Source organism: Tachysurus vachellii, chromosome 26 (assembly GCF_030014155.1).
Source record: "Tachysurus vachellii isolate PV-2020 chromosome 26, HZAU_Pvac_v1, whole genome shotgun sequence".
In the NCBI taxonomy this organism is placed as follows: domain Eukaryota; kingdom Metazoa; phylum Chordata; class Actinopteri; order Siluriformes; family Bagridae; genus Tachysurus; species Tachysurus vachellii.
In genome coordinates this window covers 10,094,028-10,115,659 of record NC_083485.1, presented here as the reverse complement: position 1 = coordinate 10,115,659, position 21,632 = coordinate 10,094,028, and the positions used below count along the sequence as shown (strand labels likewise).

General features: G+C 40.7%; 1 protein-coding gene across 1 annotated transcript in view; it reads right to left on the bottom strand.

The window, feature by feature from the left end:
• Positions 1-21,632, bottom strand: part of si:dkey-220k22.1 (multiple epidermal growth factor-like domains protein 9) — an 84,086-nt gene that overhangs the window by 48,384 nt on the left and 14,070 nt on the right. Inside the window, exon 2 of the mRNA XM_060862901.1 lies at positions 21,365-21,563. Coding sequence (XP_060718884.1) covers positions 21,365-21,563 — 199 coding nt within the window. The remainder of the gene's footprint in view (positions 1-21,364; positions 21,564-21,632) is intronic.

Genomic DNA, 21,632 nt, shown 5'->3' with positions numbered 1-21,632 from the left:
TGTGTATGTGTGTGTGCACGCGTGTGTGTGCGTGTGCATACATGGAATGATTACTCAGTGTTCTGGAGTGCAGTGTGTCTCTGCTGTACCTGAGAAACCCAGTGACCTCTGTATGACTGTGCACCACACAATCACAACACAAGGATTAATACTAACTCTGCTTCCCGATTAAAATACTAACGACCCCTAAACACTGATCACATTTGTTCAGATCTACGTAATGTACAAAGCATTCAGTAAAAAGAATAATTGGTGCTGTGATTAGTCCGATTTTTTAATTTGTTTCACACCACTTTGTGTGAATCACTTATATAACAACCTTCACTGAGCCGCCAAACGGATCGCGGACGATCAGTCTGAACATGCTTCTAATAAGCACCAATTTCCATTCCATGCTCGATGCTGGCCTGATATCAGACCAACATTACATTTATCTATCCTTTTCAGTTCTAAAACTCTACCTGCTGCATAGACATGACAAAAAAAAATAATAAAGCAAGACAGAGCACTGAAAGCATAATTAGCTCATAATTGAAGCTCTCTCAGGTCAATGAAAGCAGTTAAACTCCCTGCATGTGTGTATGGAGAATCTCAAATCATTTCATTACTTCTAGCTGAAGACTTCAGGTCACAGTGGTCTGTCATCTCGGTGTGTGTGCTGATGAATGAGCAGAGGTGTGTGAGAGCAAGAACACACCCTCTAGATGGCACCATACACATTGTCAGCTTGAACATATTATAGCTAGTAAACAAATTACACTAAAAAATACAATATCGTGTGCAATCACAGAAGCATAAAATCCTGCAGATACAGGTCAAGAGCTTTAGTTAATATTCACATTAAATATCAGAATGTGGGAAAATGCCAGATCAGCTAGTTTGAGTATTTCAGAAAATGATCACCTGAGAGTGATCGGTCTCTGGGGTTTTCACAGGAAAGCAAATTAAACAAACCAAAACCATCCAATGAGCATTAGTTCTATTTGTGTAAAGGTCTTGATGTGCAAGAAGAAAAGATTTAGACTGATTCAAACTGTCATAAAAGTTAAGGTGACTTAAATAACCACTTATTACAACCATGGTGAGTAAAAAAAACATCTCTGAACGCAGCAAAGTTTCATTTCTCTATATGTGAAAGCATTAACTAACAGACATAGTTGTAGTAGTTAATAAACAGACGTCTAACAGAGCAGGTAGCACAGTGGTGCAGAGGGTAGCACTGTCACCTCACATCGCCAGCGTCCACGGTTCAATCCTTAGCTCTTGTTACGGTTTGTGTACGTGTGGAGTTTCACATGGTCTCCCTGTATCTGTTTGGGTTCCCCCTGGGTTCTCTGCTTACAGAACCACTCACAGTACAGTAGGTGGGCCGACTATGCTAGATTTTCCCTAGTTATAACTGAGTGGAAAAATGGGTCTGCATTGTGTGTGAAATCGCCAGCATTACACCTAAGGTTTCCAGGACAGGCTGCGGCTCAAGGAGAAAGTGTTTAACTAAAACCACATTCGTTATAGAATTCTTGTTTACGGCTGAAAAAAACTGCACCAATGACGGCAAGAGTAACAAAATGAAATGTCTGCATTTTTGTGAGACATTTCCAAGTTCTGTCCTGCTACAACAACACTGCAACTCACACAAGGCGTTACCAAAAGGAGATCAATTCCCACTGAATAAACCACTGCAGAGTGGTCTAAAGGCATTCAAAGGCCATTGCTTTAATCAGTATGCCTTTCGAACCTAAAGTACAGGCACCAGACTTTGTTTTTAACGTGATCTTCACAACAGACTAGAGAAATGGAGAAGTGTTATGTATTATGTTTGGTCATAAACAGCACAAGTTTCTCGAAAAGTAGTAAAACTTGTATGTATAAACTACTAGTTTTATTTGGCCATAAACTGTTTTATTGGTCCTGTTATTCGTTGCAGTTTTTTTCGTTCAGCATGTTTTCCTTGATTGTGCAGTAAAAATGTACAACAAAAATGTCTATTTATTATAGAGTATATATTTATTACATATAAATGTATAAAATTTGCACAGAACACTTAGTTCAAAGTTAAATGTGTGCTGAGGATGCAGAAAATATAATTAACGTAGCCGACCTGGAAACCGCACCATATCTCTAACGCTCACATGTCTGCGTACTGCTTTCACAAATACAGACATTGTGATACTCTCCAAGACTAATTCCAGGAAAATGCTCTTATTACATGGAAATTTATCCAGCATTATTGTGTTTGGCTCAACCTACTAAACCCTGTTACACTATCCTTTCATATACAAATGTTTTTCGCCTTCGAGTCCAATAAATCTTTAGGTTATGTTTAAGTTTTAAAACTGAACGAGGGTTGGTCGCGCCACCGACGTCTTAACTTGTGGGCTGTTGATATTAGCTGATGTGTAATATTAGCAGATGGCCAACTGCTGGAAAAAAAAAGCAGAAGGAAATCATTTTGCAGTTCTCCTTTAAGATCCTCTAATGCCTTCTCCTCTGAAGTACATCAAGTGAAGGAGGAGGAAATGAGCTCATCTGTTCTGTGAAAGAGCCTGTAGTGCTCAGTAACTATGCACAAATAACGTACGAGTATCTGCCAGCCTTGTAGTCAATACACACAGTTTACATAGTTAGTATGTAGCATGTCTGAGACTACAAAGTGAATGTGTATTTGGAAACACAACATGCATTGGTATGCGTTTTGTTGTTTTGTCTGTTCAGGAAACAAATTTTTCAATACAAGATTTCTTCACCAATTCCTTTGTTAAGCATTAGTCTTTGCCCCATTACCCCCACCAATCCACCCTGGGGGAAGCTCTCTCATTAGAGGTCCTTTGGACATAAGCCAGTGCATGCCGACTGATTAGAGATCTTTTTCTGATTTCCGATCCCCATACTCGATCAATGCAGCAATCAATGCAGTCTGTCAAGACTCAGACTTACGAGGTCAGAAAACCAGAATAAACAAATAAAGTGTGTATTGACAATCACATCAGAGCCGCTTTGTTCTTTTTGTAGTCGAAACCATTAGGCTGGAGTCCAATGACCACTGTAATGCTTTGACGATTTGATATTACAGTTATGACGAGCAACGTGGAGATGACCAAACGCTTCCTCCTGACGGGGTCGGACTGTGTTACGTCTCCGACAACATGATTCACACCTTCTACAGTGATCCACCAGAATAAACCACTCAACAAGGAGTCTCTAAAGTGAAGGGCTTCTACTCTTGCTGTATCCAGGCACCAACATTATGCACTAATAACCATTTGATTCAGCACTGCAGAAGCTAATTACCTCCAGTGTAGCAGTTCTGCTGATGGCTCACTGAGTGTGGAAGACGGAGTGGAAAGCACCAGGGCTGGCTGTCTACCGATTCATACACCAGAGGCTTATAATGAATTTCTAATCTGCACCCCAGGTAGGTGATATACATCAAGCCAGTCCTCATTTCATGCTTGGCATGTACCCAGGAACAAGAGAATGAATAGAGTGGGCTAAGAAATAAAGGTGGTGGAAATGTTGTTATTATAAGAGCCTTAAAACACTGAATTGGTTCCCACAACAGGATACTCAGGTGGGGAGAAATGTATGACTTTTGACTATGGTTTGCTTGGTTTGTTAGCTGGATTGGATTTGATGGAAACATGGTTATAGGACACAGGAACTATAGAGGAGAGGAGGCAGGAGAGAGAGGAACGTCATCGGGCCTGTTTGACTTCTGCCCATAGATAATGCCCACAGATTTTCTGACAGGGTTTTGTGCAAGTTTGGGAATTTTAGCACTTGTATAAAGTTTTTTGTCTTGTCTAGAGCCCATGTTTTTACTTACTGGAGTCATCTGTTAAATCAATGTGACGCTGACATCTTGATCATTCACAGTAGCTGCGAAGCTGTTAACAGAGGCAGGTTACTTGTCGTAAGTAGTAGAGTCTGCAAGCTTTGGAGAGCTTGAGTGTCATTCCAGATCAGGGTGATGTGTCCACGGTTTGCGTGTGTGTGTGCGCGCGCGCGCGCGTGTGTGTGCGCGCGCGCGCGCGCGCGCGTGTGTGTGTGTGTGCGTGTGTGCGCGTGTGTGCGTGTGTGTGTGTTCGCCAGCACATTTGTAGGCTTTCATATCTTGGCAAGCATCTTTAATTTAAAAGAGTTAAAAGGTTTGCATTTGGTTACTGAGGTTAAGGTTAGGGTGTGTATGAGTGTGAAAGAATGAATAAGAGAGAGAGAGAGAGAGAGAGAGAGAGAGAGAGAGAGAGAGAGAGAGAGAGAGAGAGAGAGAGAGAGAGAGAGAGAGAGACCAGTGACAGTCTGCAGAGAGCCTATTGCTTGAATCTTGCTTCTCTGCAACAACCTGACTAACATTTTTTCACATACTCTAGCACCACCCACCACAACCCCACCTCAACCCTTGTTAATGCCACAAACTTCCGTAATCTTTGATCAGAAATAGCACAGCTCTTTCTTTTTCTTTTCAAGCATTCGGTCACACGATACCACAGTAAATCATACAAAAACAAACAAACAAACAAACAAAAACACTTGTCCACAATTTTTCATAATGGTAAAAATTGGTATTATAGGTTGCACAGCTTTGTTCTATTGTTTTTTTTTTTTTTCCCTGCTGAAAATGTTGTGAAAGGCATGGTGCAAGGCAAGACAGAGACCAAGGCTGTTAGGTAGCTAATCAGGAAATTGCCAAAGGCATCAGACATCCAACAACAGCAGCAGCTCACAATGGAAAATGAAAAGCAATGACGGCCGCTCCCACAACACGACACGCAGCACAGAGACATGCCTGCTGATTCACGTCATGAAGTAAAGGTGAGCTAATAAATTAAAAAGGTGTGAATGAGCTAAACATACTTTTCATCTCTGAGCTGACAGAATCAATGCACAAACTATTTACTATACTTTTTGCATACAAAATAAACAAAAATACAGAATTGTAAATGTAACTGCCATTTATATCGAGCACACCTGTTCTCAGAGCACATGAATGGTGTCCCGGGCAGGTAACAAAAGCCACGTATACACATCTATTCAATTTCTGTACATAATGCTGTTCTATTGAATGCCCATGTACAGTCTCAGTGACACCAGTGCAGGTGTCAATATTTCTTCCTCTGGACTGCCACGGGCTGTGGGAAACACCTGGAAACCAACATGCAAACAGAACCCGAGACCTTATACGAAGATGCATTTGTAAACAGATGTAGGTCAAGATGTGCAGACACAGGCCTGGTTCGTGTACTTATTGTCAGGTTGCAACAAACAAACAAACAAACAAACAAACACACACACACACACACACACAAATAAATAAATAAGCATTTGCTTTACCAAGAGTGCCACTTCAGATTTCTTGGCATCACGACACGCTTTGTTCAGATTAACATCAAACTGTCTAGTGCTGTACATCTGGCAGCAATCATTAAGCAGGTGAATCCTGCTCCACATGACATTGTTGTTATAGGTTATCCAGGGGTTACGCACCGCTGGAACTTAGGAGCCAGGCTATGTCAGAACCTGCCTGGGCTTGAACAGAAAGGTTCTAAGGAATAAGTGCCATATTATGGGAGTACTTGTTGCAAATACTGCATCAGATCAGATCTTGGCATTTGTGTAAATGCTAGGGTGGGGAACCGAGAACCGGTTCTTATTCAGAACCGGTTCTGTTTTTTAACAGGAACCGGAACCGTGCTGAATTTTCAAGTTTTGGTTCAAAACGTGGTTCCGATGCGATGACGGGCAAAGCGCTGGGAGCGGTCACTTTAAATAGCCATGTCTTACCTCATGAATATTCATTGTTTACACTGTTTACAGTCACGCAACCAAATTAACGCAGCTTACCACAGAAATCAGTCACTCGCGCTGCTGTGCTGAGGTACGCTTTGTGTTAAACATGTCTAAAAAAAAAGTATAAAGTGTGGATTCATTTCCAAAGCTACAACAATGAAGCAAATCTACCCCCTCTGAGAGTGTTTTCTCCACAGCTGGAGATACAATAAGCCAGGAAAGGTCTCGTCTTCTCCCAGAGAAAGCAGACATGTTAACTTTTCTTCAGAAAAAATGATAACTGTTTTGCTAAGTTGTAATTCTGGATGTTAAATTTGATGTTGGATTTAATTAAATTTAAATTGATATGAATTGAAATGCTCTGTTTAAAATATTTAAAGAGTGATTAATAAACACAAATGGAATTGTTTAATTATTGTGCATTATTTTTCATTTCATTACATTTCTTTTATTATGGAATCGGAATCAGAACCGGGAATCGTAAGGCAGAACTGGAACCGGAATCGGAACCGGAAAATTTCTTTTGATACCCAACCCTAGTAAATGCACACAAGATGTTTCTCACTGTCCTTGACAGTTCTCCAGTGTTCATGAAACTGCAGTATATGCCAACCTGGGCCAGATTGGACCGAACCAGTGTGTGAATCTGCCAGCTGAGCGTGTTGTGGCAACGCTGGCATTTCCACACAGTCAGCGTAGCGAATGTCAGAGTCAGACACTGTGTCCTTTAGAAGGTCACATAACTGATGTCCATTTCTAGCTTCCTAGAGATACAGACACCGACTGCATACGTATATGTCTTACAGCATGGTCAGCTTCTGTTATCCATTCGGTACAGAGTGCTATTGGGGAAATCCGACACAAATGAAAAGAAAAAGGGGTGCATTTTGTTGAGGAAAAAAAACAAAACAAAACAAAAAAAAGAATCCAACCCTATAACCCCAGGATTAGCGGAAACCCAGCTAATTCAGCACAGTCAGCATACTATGTCGAGGGAAAACCACTCAACCATGCTAGCAAAAAATCAGCCCCGTATGGATCTTTAAATGTGTGCTTTCACTGAACCATTGGGAACAAAAAAAATACCTGCACAGCAGATTCTCTGTCAAAGAAATGCCACGTCTACAAGTCATGTGTTCATCTCCAAATAGCAGAATTTGTAATTTGATATCATAAAATTTTTAAAATAGATGAAAATTTAAAAAATTCTGTTGCACGTACAAAGACCAAGACAAAACCCATATCAGTTCCCTGAAACCTTACATTATGAAAGCAACCATGAAAATGTCAGGTTAAGAGGAGTTTAATCTGCTTTTGACAACAGTTTTTAAAAAGCATGTAATCAGCAGAAGAAATGTCTTATACTTATACTTTTCACCAAGAAAGCGACACTTATTTCTGAACTTGACTTTCTAAAGCCTTGTATCACCAAGGTAACATGCCTTTGGTAAGATACACGCTAATTCTAAACCTGCTTTCCCGAGCTTTGTGTTTTTGCCGTTAGCTACGATGTTTAAAGTGAATAATAGCTTGGTCCTACCAGAAATAAAAAGTTTTTAATTTGAACTTTGATTGGTTGCCAATCTACACCAAGAGATATTATAAAATGAATCTCTTGTTGTCTTCCTAAAGAACTGCTGCAGGTTTTTAATCCTTCCTACGTTTTACTCGTGATGGCTTTGAGAATTTAAAATATGGGATGGGAAGAACATCACGGTGGCTTGGTGGTTAGCACGTTCGCCTCACACCTCCATTTTTGGGGGTTCGCTTCCCGCCTCCGCCTTGTGTGTGTGGAGTTTGCATGTTCTCCCCGTGCCTCGGGGGTTTCCTCCGGGTATTCCGGTTTCCTCCCCCGGTCCAAAGACATGCATGGTAGGTTGATTGGCATCTCTGGAAAATTGTCCCTAGTGTGTGAGTTTGTGAGTGAATGAGTGTGTGTGTGTGTGCCCTGTGATGGGTTGGCACTCCGTCCAGGGTGTATCCTGCCTTGATGCCCAATGATGCCTGAGATAGGCACAGGCTCCCCATGACCCGAGGTAGTTCGGATAAGCGGTAGAAGATGAATGAATGAAAGAACATCATAACACAATACAGTAGTTGAAAACATTTTATGATGCAGGATAACGTACCATATTGTGTAGCTTTGCTAAACGTAGCCAGTTTTTGAAAAACTAGAAGAAAAAATATTTAAGGAGGAAACAGAACACATGCGGAATAGATTTTAACCCTTTCAGTCAAACTGTGCTGAAGTTTCTCTCTCCGATACTGGAGTTGGATTCAGGTACAACAGAATTTATTAAAACAGTTGTGTGTGCCATCTAAAAGATCATTAAACTGTCAAACAATTGAGCTTTCTGAGGCTATGGATAAGCTCTTCTAATAAGTCAAGAGGATGCTGCATTTATACAAATAAATAACAAAACTACATCATAAATAAAGGATGTTTAAAACACTTAACATTAAGATTTATTTTCCTGTGTAGAACAAACCATGTGATAACAGTGTGTCAGGCTATCAGGAGTTTCACAAACTGCCCTGCCACTGCAAATCATCCAGCAATGTAATCAAGACTGAAAGTCATAGTCTAGGTCAAAGATCTAATGATAGCCCCTGAGACAATATAATCTAGTAGGGTTCAGGAAAATTTGAGACGTGTAACCGTCAGGTTGTACTTGAATGCGATCTTTCTATTAGTGGCCATTTTCCTGTGCTGCTACTGACGAAGAGTGAAAGCAAAAGTAATTTGTCGATCTGGTTTCACAACCCCAAAGTGGAATTATGGGTACTTTTCCATGACTAATCTCCAGAGCAAACCAATAAGCAATGCTTCATAAGTCTGGTCTGAACAGCAACATGCAGTTCAGGAAATTGGTACAGTTCTAATCACACACACAGGCACATGCATGCACACACACACGCGCCAGTAGTTTAACACATAGCCAGGGGAAGGATTAATGTGGGTGACTAATGTATTACAATATACACACAGACACACACAGAAGGCCTTGAACCCTTTTGACCTCATTTGTGTGTGTGGGTGTGTGTGTGTGGGTGTGTGTGAAGCATCATTATTGAGAGGAACAGTTTAATGTCTAGCATTGATTTACTCTTTATGTATATAAATAAATATATTTATAAACTCAAACAGTCTGAATGGCCTCTATGTCTGTAATTCTAATTATTTCTAAGGATGCACCAATCCGATATTTTGGATCGGTATCGACGCTGATCCAAGCATTTTGAGTGGATCGGGTTTCGGCTGTGCGTGACCGATCCAAATCCGATACCCATGGTGGTTGATTAATGAACAGCAAACATCACAGAGTATTGCTTGAACTTATAAGAAAAATACACTTATATACTAAATTACATTAATGAAAATAAATAATAAATTTTACAGGAAATATGTTGCACAACCGCCTGCGACAGACAGGCAAGTTTAGCAGGCACCCTTTCCATTTACCTCAGCGCGTTAAACATGTCGCTCATTTGGAAGTATTTTACACTTGATTCAGCAGAGAGTAGCACTGCAAATTGTAATGTCTGTAAAGCCAAAGTTTCAAGAGGTGGATGTAGTATTTCGAATTACAATACGACAAATTTAATCAAGCATCTTCAAAAGCATCATGCAAAAGAACACATGGAGTTCGTGCAAGCGGAAAAAGGATGATCCGTCAAAGCAGATGACCCTGACCCTGAGTCAAAAACAAATGGCACAACAGAGCACAAAAGATGTGAAGATGTGTTCTCGACTACTAGCAGAGAGAGCAGAAATGCTAATATTCCTTAAAAAAAAAAAAAAAAACTGACAATGTTTGTCATTGGTGACGTCTATATACTTAGACATGGTTGTTCCATTGGTGCAAGGTTTACTGTTTTATACATTTTGCATTGTGTTTCAAGAGTTCTAATTTAAGATTCACTTTAAAATATTGGCTTTTCTTCAGAAAATAATTTAATAATTGTAGTATATATGGTTTAGATTGTTATACCACTAACTGTTAAAAGTACAGTTTGCTATACATAAGTTGTATACATTCTTTAGTTTTAAAAGGTACAAAAGAACACCGATATCGGATCTGTATCGGCCGATACCGGCAAACTCTGATATCGGAATCGGATCGAAAGAGAAAGAGTGGTATCGCTGCATCCCTAATTATTTCACAATTTCCCAAGAAAAATAAATAAATAAATAAAAAAAAAAAAAAAAGAAAAGAAAAAAAAAAGACAATCAGGCTTACTGGGAAACAGCATATAGAATAAAAATGATGAACATGTGTTCCATAAATGAGACTTACTGGTGAATTGTATTGGGTTAAAAATTATGTCTAACTACTGAGATATTATGTGGAAATAATGATCTGATCATGCAAAAGAAGTAATTATTAAGTTGCAACTATGACAATGCATTGAAATAACAGGTTATTAACTGGAAATCCTGACGTAATATCTGTGACTTCTGTGTACAAAAGCACTTGGTGGTTTAGAAAACTGGAAAGCTTTAAAGTGCCGCTGGAGGTCGGGGTGCTAGATGGCTGAAGGATTATTCAGTCATAAGCCTCAGTCTGTTAATCAACTGTATTAAAGCCATTAATGTTAAACAGAAGAGTTCATGTTAATGGCATCACAACAGCGTATCTCACCTTACTTGAAAATTAGGTTCTTAGGTAACCAAAGCTCCAAGGGGCTTGTCTGCAAGCAAAGATCTTTAAAAACTGCCAACGGTTTGTACCCAAGATGAAAATTTCCATGTCATGTCGTTCATGACCGAGCACATTTCAGAAAAAAAGTAGTAGCTTCATGCCAGAGTTTAAATCAAACACTGATGGCTCACCATGTAAGGCTCACATGTGAAGGCCATGCACTATCACGTCGTCTCTGTAACACAACGCAGCACAGGAAGCAGCAGAGAATTACTGCAGATGATCTACAGAGCACTAAATAATACCATCCTTATGGAAAAACCCAACAATTTGCGGCAACATCTCAGCTATTTTGATGTCTGAGCTGAGCAATAAGGAGGGTAAGAGGCAACATGTCTGTTTCTGAATCATAAACTCCTTTACATCTGTTTCTCACTCATATTGTTGCAGGTTCTTATTATGGAGCCCCAAATACTACCAAACCCTAAACACGCAAAACCTGTGGTGAGAAGGGAAGCTGTTAGGATTTCTTTCACAGATGGTGGTCCTGCATATTCTACCCTTTCCCCTTTTTCTCTCAGGATCTTTTTCACTGCTGTGCCCATAATAACAGCTGCTAAAATAATTATAGGTAAGAAATAATACTAATACTCAAAAAAAGTACTGAAACTGAAAGTACGGTCACTTCCTGCGTGGTCATTTTGCACTAGTTTCTCTTTTCGTCTCAAAAAAAAAAAGAAGAAAAATCGTCATGGTACTACGAAAAAAGTTATGTGGATATCAGTTCATCACACTTTTACATGTGGTTCTTACCCCAGCCTGTAGCCACAAAGACGGAAGCACACAACTGCACAGAATGTATGTTGTAGCGTTATGATGATTTCCCTTCACTGGAGCTGAGAGGCCCAAACCTGTTCCAGCATGACAATGTGAGCTCCATGAAGACATAGTTTGCCAAAAGTTGGAGTGGGAGAATTTAAGAACCCTGACCTCAACTCACACACAATGTACCCCGACCTCTTAACCCCACACCTGATCTCACTAATACTCTTGTGGCTGAATAAACACAAGTCCCTACAGCCACACTCCAACATGTAGTGGAAAGCCTTTCAGAAAAGTGGGTTATTATACCAGTACAGAGCCACTAAATCTGGGTTGTTTGATTGGAAGTTCGGGGTTCAGGCCCAGCATTACCAAGCTGCGACTGTTGGGCCCTTGAGTAAGGCTCTTAACCCTCTCTGCTCCAGGTGTGCTGTATGATGGCTCACTCTGTGCTCTGACCCCAACCTCATAAATTGGGATATGTGCAGAAAGTATTTCACTGTGCTGTAATGTATATGTGAAAAAAAGGCTTCTAAACATGGAATAAGATCCTCAAAAAGTGCATAGGGCTGTCAGGCATCCACAAATGTTTAGCCATATAGCATAGTAGTGTGAAAGTCCTGTGGTAGAACCTTGGTGACTGTTACAAACCACTGACACCGGAGTCTAGTTTCACAAATAGTAAATAATCAATAACAGGTGAATAACGTTCACGACTGGAAATGTTTTTTTCAATGTTATATTAAAACATTGTAAGCATTTCTTACCTGTGATCTGAATTACAGTGGGTACAACAATCAGAACAACTTTTGTAATAAAGAAATCATCTTTCTCCAATCAGATCTGAGAATTCAGTGTTGAGTAATATGAATTTGTGCACAAATTTGTGCCCTTTCTATAAAACCCTCAAAAATCCCAACTTCCTTTTATAAAAACCATCAGTCAAACATTCACACACTAAAACAGACGCGCACGCGCGCGCACACACACACAAGCGTCTTGCTGTGTGTTGCTTTTCATTGGCCATTCTTCTGACCCATGTGGTCTGACCACATCCAAGTTGTGTCTAGGTTTGCTGCTATATTTATGATGAGTGACTGAGTGTGTGTTTTTGGCTCAATTGTGAAAATCTCATTATGGCTACTGTGGCTGACCAGCTCAAGGCTTGGCCCTCAGCTTTATTTATATCCAAGTCTGACAGACAGATCAGGTCTAATCAAATCAGGACTCAATTATTACTTCAGAGATCATGGTTTGAATGCTGATGTATTGTAGGTTGATGTGCGTGTGTGTGTGTGTGTGTGGGTGTGTTACAGAGACTAATGGACACTGGAATGGCTCTGGCTGTTTTTAGCATGTGGGTTTCTGCAGTATGTGGTGCAGCATGATGTACTGTAAGTAAGTAAACACATCCATCCGGAACCATGAATGCATCAGTCCTTAAAATTCATCTAAGCCATATACAAGACCATAATTTGTTTTCTGTATTAAAAAGGAAACTGTTCAGGATGCCTTTTCAATATATACCATGTCATTAGACCACACAGCAACCGAAACATAATTTTAAAATATAGCTGCAAGCAGCGATGACGGGCCTTCACTCGATTTTTTATCGCTATACGGTGCCTTCCAGAAACAATGCACGGTGGGCAAGTGCATCAAGTGGGTAAATATCAGTGGACTATTTTATGTTGTTACTAACCCATTTGGGGACTGTAGGTAAATGAAACCCCACATTTTAGACAAATGGGGGCGCTAGTGAGCCACTTAAGAGACACACCTTTGTCTGACCTTTTTGTCCACACTTAACAGCCGACAAATGTGATGTATGTGTCAAATTTCAAGTTAATCTAAGCAAGCCAAAAGCCTTAAATATGCCTGAAATAAAAGTAAACTTTGACACGATGCCATGGCAACAGTGTTTGAGATATCAAAAATCCGTTCGCAATTTTGCATCGCAATATCTCTGTGTCATGGTGGCCAAGTCTGGTCTCAATTGCATGAATCCCCTAGGAGGAGTATTTAAAAGTTTACCGCATGCAGCTGACAAAAAATCCACCTTTGTGACTGACACACTTCCTGGGGCCTGTTGGTGGCGCTATACCCGGGACTCACAATAAGCACATCGATGCGATCGGAATCCTTGGCCGAACATACACACCGCGTGTCATCACAATAAGACATTTTTTGCTTTAGATATTAGACACTTCCTGTTTCTCTGAATTCACCATAACTTTGTCGCCTCGCCATGGCAGCACCGTTCGAGATATATCAAAAATCCCTTCGCAATTTAGCAAGTGCAATGTCTCGGCATCATGTTCACAACGTTTGATGTCAATCGCATGAATTCCCTAGGAGGAGTATTTAAAAGTTCACCGCATGCACTTATAAAACAATCCAAAATGGCCGACTTCCTGTTGGGCGGAGCTCATAGTTTAGAGCGCGAAAGTTGTACGGGTCGATGAGATCTATATGCGTACCAACTCTCGTACATGTGCGTACATAATTGCCCGATCTGTGCACCAATGTTTGTTTTTGCATTACAGGGGGCGCTACAGAGCCCCCCTGCCACGCCCGTATTCCAACCTTTGTCCAATCCTAGTGTCGCGCGACTCTGACATGTGTGCCAAATTTCAAGAGTTTTTGTGCATGTTAAGGGACCCCAATTGGCCAATGTGTGGGAAGAGAAAAAAAATAAATTTTGATGTCAATCGCATGAATTCCCTAGGAGGAGTATTTAAAAGTTCACCACATGCAACTGTTGTGACTGACACACTTCCTGGCGCCTGTTGGTGGCGCTATGTCCGAGATTCACAATAGGCACATCGATGCGATCGGAATCCTTGGCCGAACATACACACCGCGTGTCATCCCAATAAGACATTTTTTGCTTTAGATATTAGACACTTTCTGTTTCTCTGAATTCGCCATAATTTTGTCGCCTCGCCATGGCAGCACCGTTCGAGATATCGAAACTCACTTCGCAATTTAGCAAGTGCAATGTCTCGGCATCATGTTCACCACTTTTGGTGTCAATCGCATGAATCCTCTAGGAGGAGTATTTAAAAGTTCATTGCATGCAACTGTGAAAAAATCCACCTTTGTGACTGACACACTTCCTGGGGCCTGTTGGTGGCGCTATACCCGGGACTCACAATAAGCACATCGATGCGATCGGAATCCTTGGCCGAACATACACACCGCGTGTCATCACAATAAGACATTTTTTGCTTTAGATATTAGACACTTTCTGTTTCTCTGAATTCGCCATAACTTTGTCGCCTCGCCATGGCAGCACCGTTCGAGATATCAAAAATCCCTTCGCAATTTAGCAAGTGCAATGTCTTGGCATCATGTTCACCACTTTTGGTGTCAATCGCATGAATTCCCTAGGAGGAGTATTTAAAAGTTCACCACATGCAACTGTTGTGACTGACACACTTCCTGGCGCCTGTTGGTGGCGCTATGTCCGAGATTCACAATAAGCACATCGATGCGATCGGAATCCTTGGCCGAACATACACACCGCGTGTCATCCCAATAAGACATTTTTTGCTTTAGATATTAGACACTTCCTGTTTCTCTGAATTCGCCATAACTTTGTCGCCTCGCCATGGCAGCACCGTTCGAGATATCAAAAATCCCTTCGCAATTTAGCAAGTGCAATGTCTTGGCATCATGTTCACAACGTTTGATGTCAAATAAATAAAAAAAAAAATAAAAAAAATACCCCCGAGGAAAAACAATAGGGCTTCGCACCATTCAGTGCTCAGGCCCTAATAATAATAAACTATGAAGGATAAAACAGTTAATAGAACAGTGTTTGAGATATCAAAAATCCGTTCGCAATTTCGCATCTGCAATATCTCTGCACCATGTTGGCCAAGTCTGGTCTCAATTGCATGAATCCCCTAGGAGGAGTATTTAAAAGTTTACTGCATGAAGCTGACAAAAAATCCACCTTTGTGACTGACACACTTCCTGGGGCCTGTTGGTGGCGCTATACCTGGGACTCACAATAAGCACATAGATGCGATCGGAATCCTTGGCCGAACATACACACCGCGTGTCATCACAATAAGACATTTTTTGCTTTAGATATTAGACACTTTCTGTTTCTCTGAATTCGCCATAATTTTGTCGCCTCGCCATGGCAGCACCGTTCGAGATATCGAAACTCACTTCGCAATTTAGCAAGTGCAATGTCTCGGCATCATGTTCACCACTTTTGGTGTCAATCGCATGAATCCTCTAGGAGGAGTATTTAAAAGTTCATTGCATGCAACTGTGAAAAAATCCACCTTTGTGACTGACACACTTCCTGGGGCCTGTTGGTGGCGCTATACCCGGGACTCACAATAAGCACATCGATGCGATCGGAATCCTTGGCCGAACATACACACCGCGTGTCATCACAATAAGACATTTTTTGCTTTAGATATTAGACACTTTCTGTTTCTCTGAATTCGCCATAACTTTGTCGCCTCGCCATGGCAGCACCGTTCGAGATATCAAAAATCCCTTCGCAATTTAGCAAGTGCAATGTCTTGGCATCATGTTCACCACTTTTGGTGTCAATCGCATGAATTCCCTAGGAGGAGTATTTAAAAGTTCACCACATGCAACTGTTGTGACTGACACACTTCCTGGCGCCTGTTGGTGGCGCTATGTCCGAGATTCACAATAAGCACATCGATGCGATCGGAATCCTTGGCCGAACATACACACCGCGTGTCATCCCAATAAGACATTTTTTGCTTTAGATATTAGACACTTCCTGTTTCTCTGAATTCGCCATAACTTTGTCGCCTCGCCATGGCAGCACCGTTCGAGATATCAAAAATCCCTTCGCAATTTAGCAAGTGCAATGTCTTGGCATCATGTTCACAACGTTTGATGTCAATCGCATGAATTCCCTAGGAGGAGTATTTAAAAGTTCACCGCATGCACTTATAAAACAATCCAAAATGGCCGACTTCCTGTTGGGCGGAGCTCATAGTTTAGAGCGCGAAAGTTGTTCGGGTCGATGAGATCTATATGCGTACCAACTCTCGTACATGTGCGTACATAATTGCCCGATCTGTGCACCAATGTTTGTTTTTGCATTACAGGGGGCGCTACAGAGCCCCCCTGCCACGCCCGTATTCCAACCTTTGTCCAATCCTAGTGTCGCGCGACTCTGACGTGTGTGCCAAATTTCAAGAGTTTTCGAGCATGTTAAGGGACCCCAATTGGCCAATGTGTGGGAAAAAATAAAAAAAAAAAAATAAAAAAAAAAAAATAAAAAAAAAAAATAATACTCCCGAGGAAAAACAATAGGGCTTCGCACCATTCGGTGCTCAGGCCCTAATTAGAATTTCTGCAATACATATGGTGTTTATTTTTTAATGGCGCCAGCTAGAGATATTAGCTAGCTAGCTATAGCACAGTGGCACAAACGCTGTACTTTTGGCGAGCACAGATATGGATCTCTTGTCGTATCATTTAAAACAGTGGCTCTCCGATTCAAATTCATAAGTCACTAAGAAGCCAAAGTTAGCTGCAAGTAATCATCTAGAGCTGACCATCTAGATCATCTAGAGCTGATATCCGACTTTTCAGATATCAGCGAATAAAATACGGTCTTACCTGCTGAGTCGGCCTAAATTCTATGCTTTAGGAATTGCCAGGATTCGCTAAGTCCGGTGTCAATTACATTACACAAACACTGCTGATTCTCACCTAATACAGATTTACAGCAGCTATGTAATTTTAGATTTTTTGACCTTTTTCTCCCAGAACATTGCAGTGTTGAAATGCTGGCAGCTCAGTTTACAGGTGTTACTCATCCGGTATTCACAAGATCCATATTTGAATAGCAAATCTGATGGATATTAATATTCCGTGTTAGAGTGACACTTGACATGTTTTTACATGTTTTAGAGAAGCTATAAGAGAAAAACCAAAAGTTATGAGGTCGAATAAGATGGTCTGAGATGTAACGCTTTATACTTGTGTTCGAACTACTTGCAGAAAAACGGTTCTTAACTTGGATTCAAGATTGCAAGGTTACATGAAGGTTAAAAAATTACATCCTTCATGCAAGAGTTCCGACTTCCTACTTCCAAGGAAAGTGGCATAAATTCCAGTTGAAGGGAGAAGGGTTGCTTTACTGGAATCTCACAGTGGGTGTTCAGCACCATAGCAGATTAAATGCAGGCTCTTATCATGCAGGCAATATAACCAAGGTCGCAATACTAACTTTCCGAAACACACCAAACGCAACAGCAGAGACAAAGTCATCCCCTCACCAGCTCTTGTAATCGCTATGGCTAAAACAACTTTGCAACTGGGCGAGAAAACAAATTCCACAAGAACAAACTACCTCCCTATCAACCTCTGGTTTCCCAACCATCAGAGAAGAAACAAATGTTTAGCAGTGTTCTTTAGAGTGTTTACACAAATAATATTATTGTTACCGACAGTTTTTGTGGCACATTGTGATGATTAACAGTTATCTGATCCTGATAAAAGTAAACTGAACAGACACTATCAGTTTCCACAGGCTCTGGACTTACAGTAAGGTCTCTACAACAAAATAAATGTTTTTCTTCCTGTAAACACATGACCGTGGGAAGCTGAGTGTTTCTGACAAAAAGTTGATACAGCTCAGTTTACTCACTCTACTGCAAAATAACTTTATAAATAAGTACACCAATTTAGTGACATAGGAGGCATGAAGTGATGTGACAGGGTCGCAATCTTTCCTGTACAGTAGTATTGACTTTATTTGTCCTTTCTAAGCATGGCTACACGAATTGACATTGAACCTTCACAGGTCATACCACAACAGAAGCTATTACCAAACTGAAAAGCATTAACTACAGCCAGATAGGATTAATACACAACAACTAAAACCTAGATAATGGCTGTTAATGGTAATGGGATTTTTGTCAGGTTCCAGGGTGTATATTTGACCATGAAGGAAGGTGACACAGGGGTTACAGAGCAGAAGGGGCTATCAGTCAGGATGATGCATTACGGATGAACCATCAGCGTTCAGTTCAGAGAAATAGAGAAGAGTAAACGAGCGATAGAGAGCGTGCGGCGATAATGGATCATCTTTGCTCTTTAGATTCTAATGAATATTGAACTTGTGTAAAACTGTTTACCGGACTTCATCATCAGATATAACACACTATTAAAGCCTGATGATAATATGGCAGGAGAAGCAGAGGTCGCAATGCAGCATGGCTACTGCATGGAGCCAGAGGGAAGGGGTATGCAAACTTTCTGGGGAGTTGCAGGAATTTGAATCACTGAAGTAGGAAACTCGATCTTGTTCGTGTAATAGTCTGTATTTTAAAAAAGTCAGAAGTCTAATTATACGCTGTAGCTATGAAACATCATAACACTAAGGCAGACAAAAGCTTCTGCTGTTGGTTCTGCATGGAGATTATAATGTGCTATAGCGAAGTACACATATGTGAATGGTCTTTGGAGCTCGATGTTCTGTAAAATGACAGCTAATTCTGACTAGCCTTAAATACTCATGCAGGTCGAAGGTCCTAACCTAGTGTGTAAGGTCAGTCAGTAGCATCAGCTGTTCAGGAGCATTACTGCGATGCTCTCTTAGGAGCTGACAAAATGTATTCTTTCTACTCTTAGCATCTCACAGGAGTCCAAATGTCAACCCAAAAATCTGCCCTCTTTTTTACCTTCCCACCTTTACTCACATTCGAGTCCAAACAGTACTTGAGAGGTGTTTAATTTCTGGAAGAAAGTTTCTTCCGATGCTCAGTGAGAATGAAGCAGAGCCGATCTGAGCCGATGCCTGGACTCAAACTGAGGCAGCTGTGTGCTTTGTACTATCTCCAATCCAAACAGTAGTGAGAGGCAGAGGCTAGGCTGACTGAGGTTTCCTTCTGCAGGCGGTCTGCTGCTTCCAGGCTATAATTACTCACACTAGTCCCAGCACAGCAGAGCAAAGCTAACTTCAACCTCACACTGCATATATGCAACACATGCAGAAAAAGATGAATGGAGGAACTGTAGCAGAAACCCCTGATTTGATTCGGAGTAGAGACAAAAATAATTGACACTTATTAAAATATTAAACTCCAATACATATTAAAAGTCCATGGCCATTAACATAGCATGGATTCGTAAGCAAGTTTCAAGTCAATCCTACTATTACACTTGTGAGTGACAAGTACTTTGGGTGGCTTGCAGTTTGTCTCTTGTTGGCAAGCGTTAATTTAATTTAGCGACATACATGCAGACAGATTTAAATAGATAGTTACCTAGTTAGATAAAACTAAGTTACATGACATAAAACTAAGTTACATTAACAAGACATAACCAAAACATTGTTTTTCCTAATTTTGCATAAAAACAGTACATTGTGTATTAATTAATAATTAATTTGCACAATGTACAAAAATTGAATTGTCTTTTATATTAAAACATACTATGGGTCTCACTTAGCATATAATTATGAAGTGTCAATTACAATTGTTGTAAGTCTTTCAGTCACACACAGCAAAGACACAGGCTTAGTTTGCCATTTGCATTTGACCTGCATTTGCATTTTGAACGGCCGGCATTCTGGTGCTTTTATGTTTCGATTATATCATACACATATTACATGCCAAGTTTAAGCTTCGTGGTGTAAGGAACAACTCGGGACAAATCGGCCGAAATAACGTTCCACAATCAATCCCATGTCAAAATGTGGTGCTCCTGCACATAATGCGTAAATGTTAGCAAGTCTGAAATTATGAATATTATGTAGAAAAGAACAGAGTTTTGGCTGCCAAGTCTGAAAGAGTCTTGGATGAGTAGATTGAAAATCAACGCCTGTTTCTATGGAACACTGAACGTAATTAATAGCTTAATATATTTATGGTCCCTTGTAATTATGTGCATAATGCATTGGCTCTGATGGTCTGTAAGCTACAAAGCTTTTAATAATTATTCCTGAGCTGCAACAAGGACTTGAATAAAGACTGTGACTAAATGTGACGGCTGTGCCCTGTATCCAAGAGGGTCTCGATTATGTGTGTACCATAAAAATAATTAAGACCTAATGAAACAAATCTGAAAAAAAGGTGACCAGAGTTCATCCAACACTGCCAGAATATATTCCAGGAGAGGAGTTGGCAGCGTGTAACGATGAGTGGTGCCATATCATGGCGGAATCCCGCCAAGCTTATAAAATCTTGAGCTTCAAACCAGTGACAGAAATACATGCATCATTTTGAAACGCTCATGTTTATTTTGTTTGCAGAATTGTGACAGTACTGCTACATGCAAGCTGTTTGGTTTTGGTTTGGATTCCATTTGTATTTGTTGTCAACCAGTAGAACAGCTATCAAAAAAAGTTACTCAGTCATTTTACTGTGCCACAGTTTCGATTGGCTGAAAGCATCAAAGACATAAAAGATGCAAGATGACAACAGGTAGGCTCTTTTGATCGGTGAAACAGATCACGAAGAACCTCACGTGACCTCCATGACCACAATGACACGACGAGTGTGTATGAAAATCAATGCTGAATAAAGATTAGGACTCTTGTGATATGTGGCAATGTGATAACTCCATCTTCATTCAGCTACAGATCATCAAACTTGAAAAAGAATGACTCAAAAAAAACCCTACAATTTTGAAGTAGCCTCATTGTGTTCAATTAGTGGAAGTTGTTCCATTTTGAGTCACCTGATGTGACTATTCTGTTGTGGTCGCCATATTCAGAACTGTGAACTTTGCAGGAATGTAACTACACATGAAAGAGGGCTAAACTTTATACGCCTTATGTAATAGTAGTATATCTGCAAGACAAACATACTACAGTCAAACTCACAATGCCTATTGCATGCCCTACAAATACAATGACTCACCTCAGCTTTTGTACTTTTTCCACTTATGACTCCTCCAAGGGTAAACATCATTCATGCAAATGAGCATTTTGCACTGGCTTCAAAACATGTAACAGGGAGCAACCGTTTTGGCAACTGCTTTGTAAGATGCATCGGTGTGCTTGAGGGAATCCGGGCTGCTGGAAAAGCTGCCAGTGTTCTGTTAAGGGGAGGAAAAAAAGGAAAAAAAAAAAAAAGAAAACCTCTCTCACTTACCTATTACACTGCGGCCCCACTGCTCCAGATGAGTCACAGTCACATGGCTGGCAGCCACCTGTGCGGTTTCTGAAATAACCGCTGTAACACTGCTCGCAACGGAGTCCTGAATAGCCGAGCAAACACGTACAGCCGCCAGTGAGTGGGTCACAGCTGTCTGGGCCCACTGAGCCGACTGCGCTGCAGTTACACTGAGGTCCTGAGAGAAAGACATGAGAGTGAGAGAGACAGAGACACAAAGAAGGAGAGGGAAAGACAGAGAAAGTAT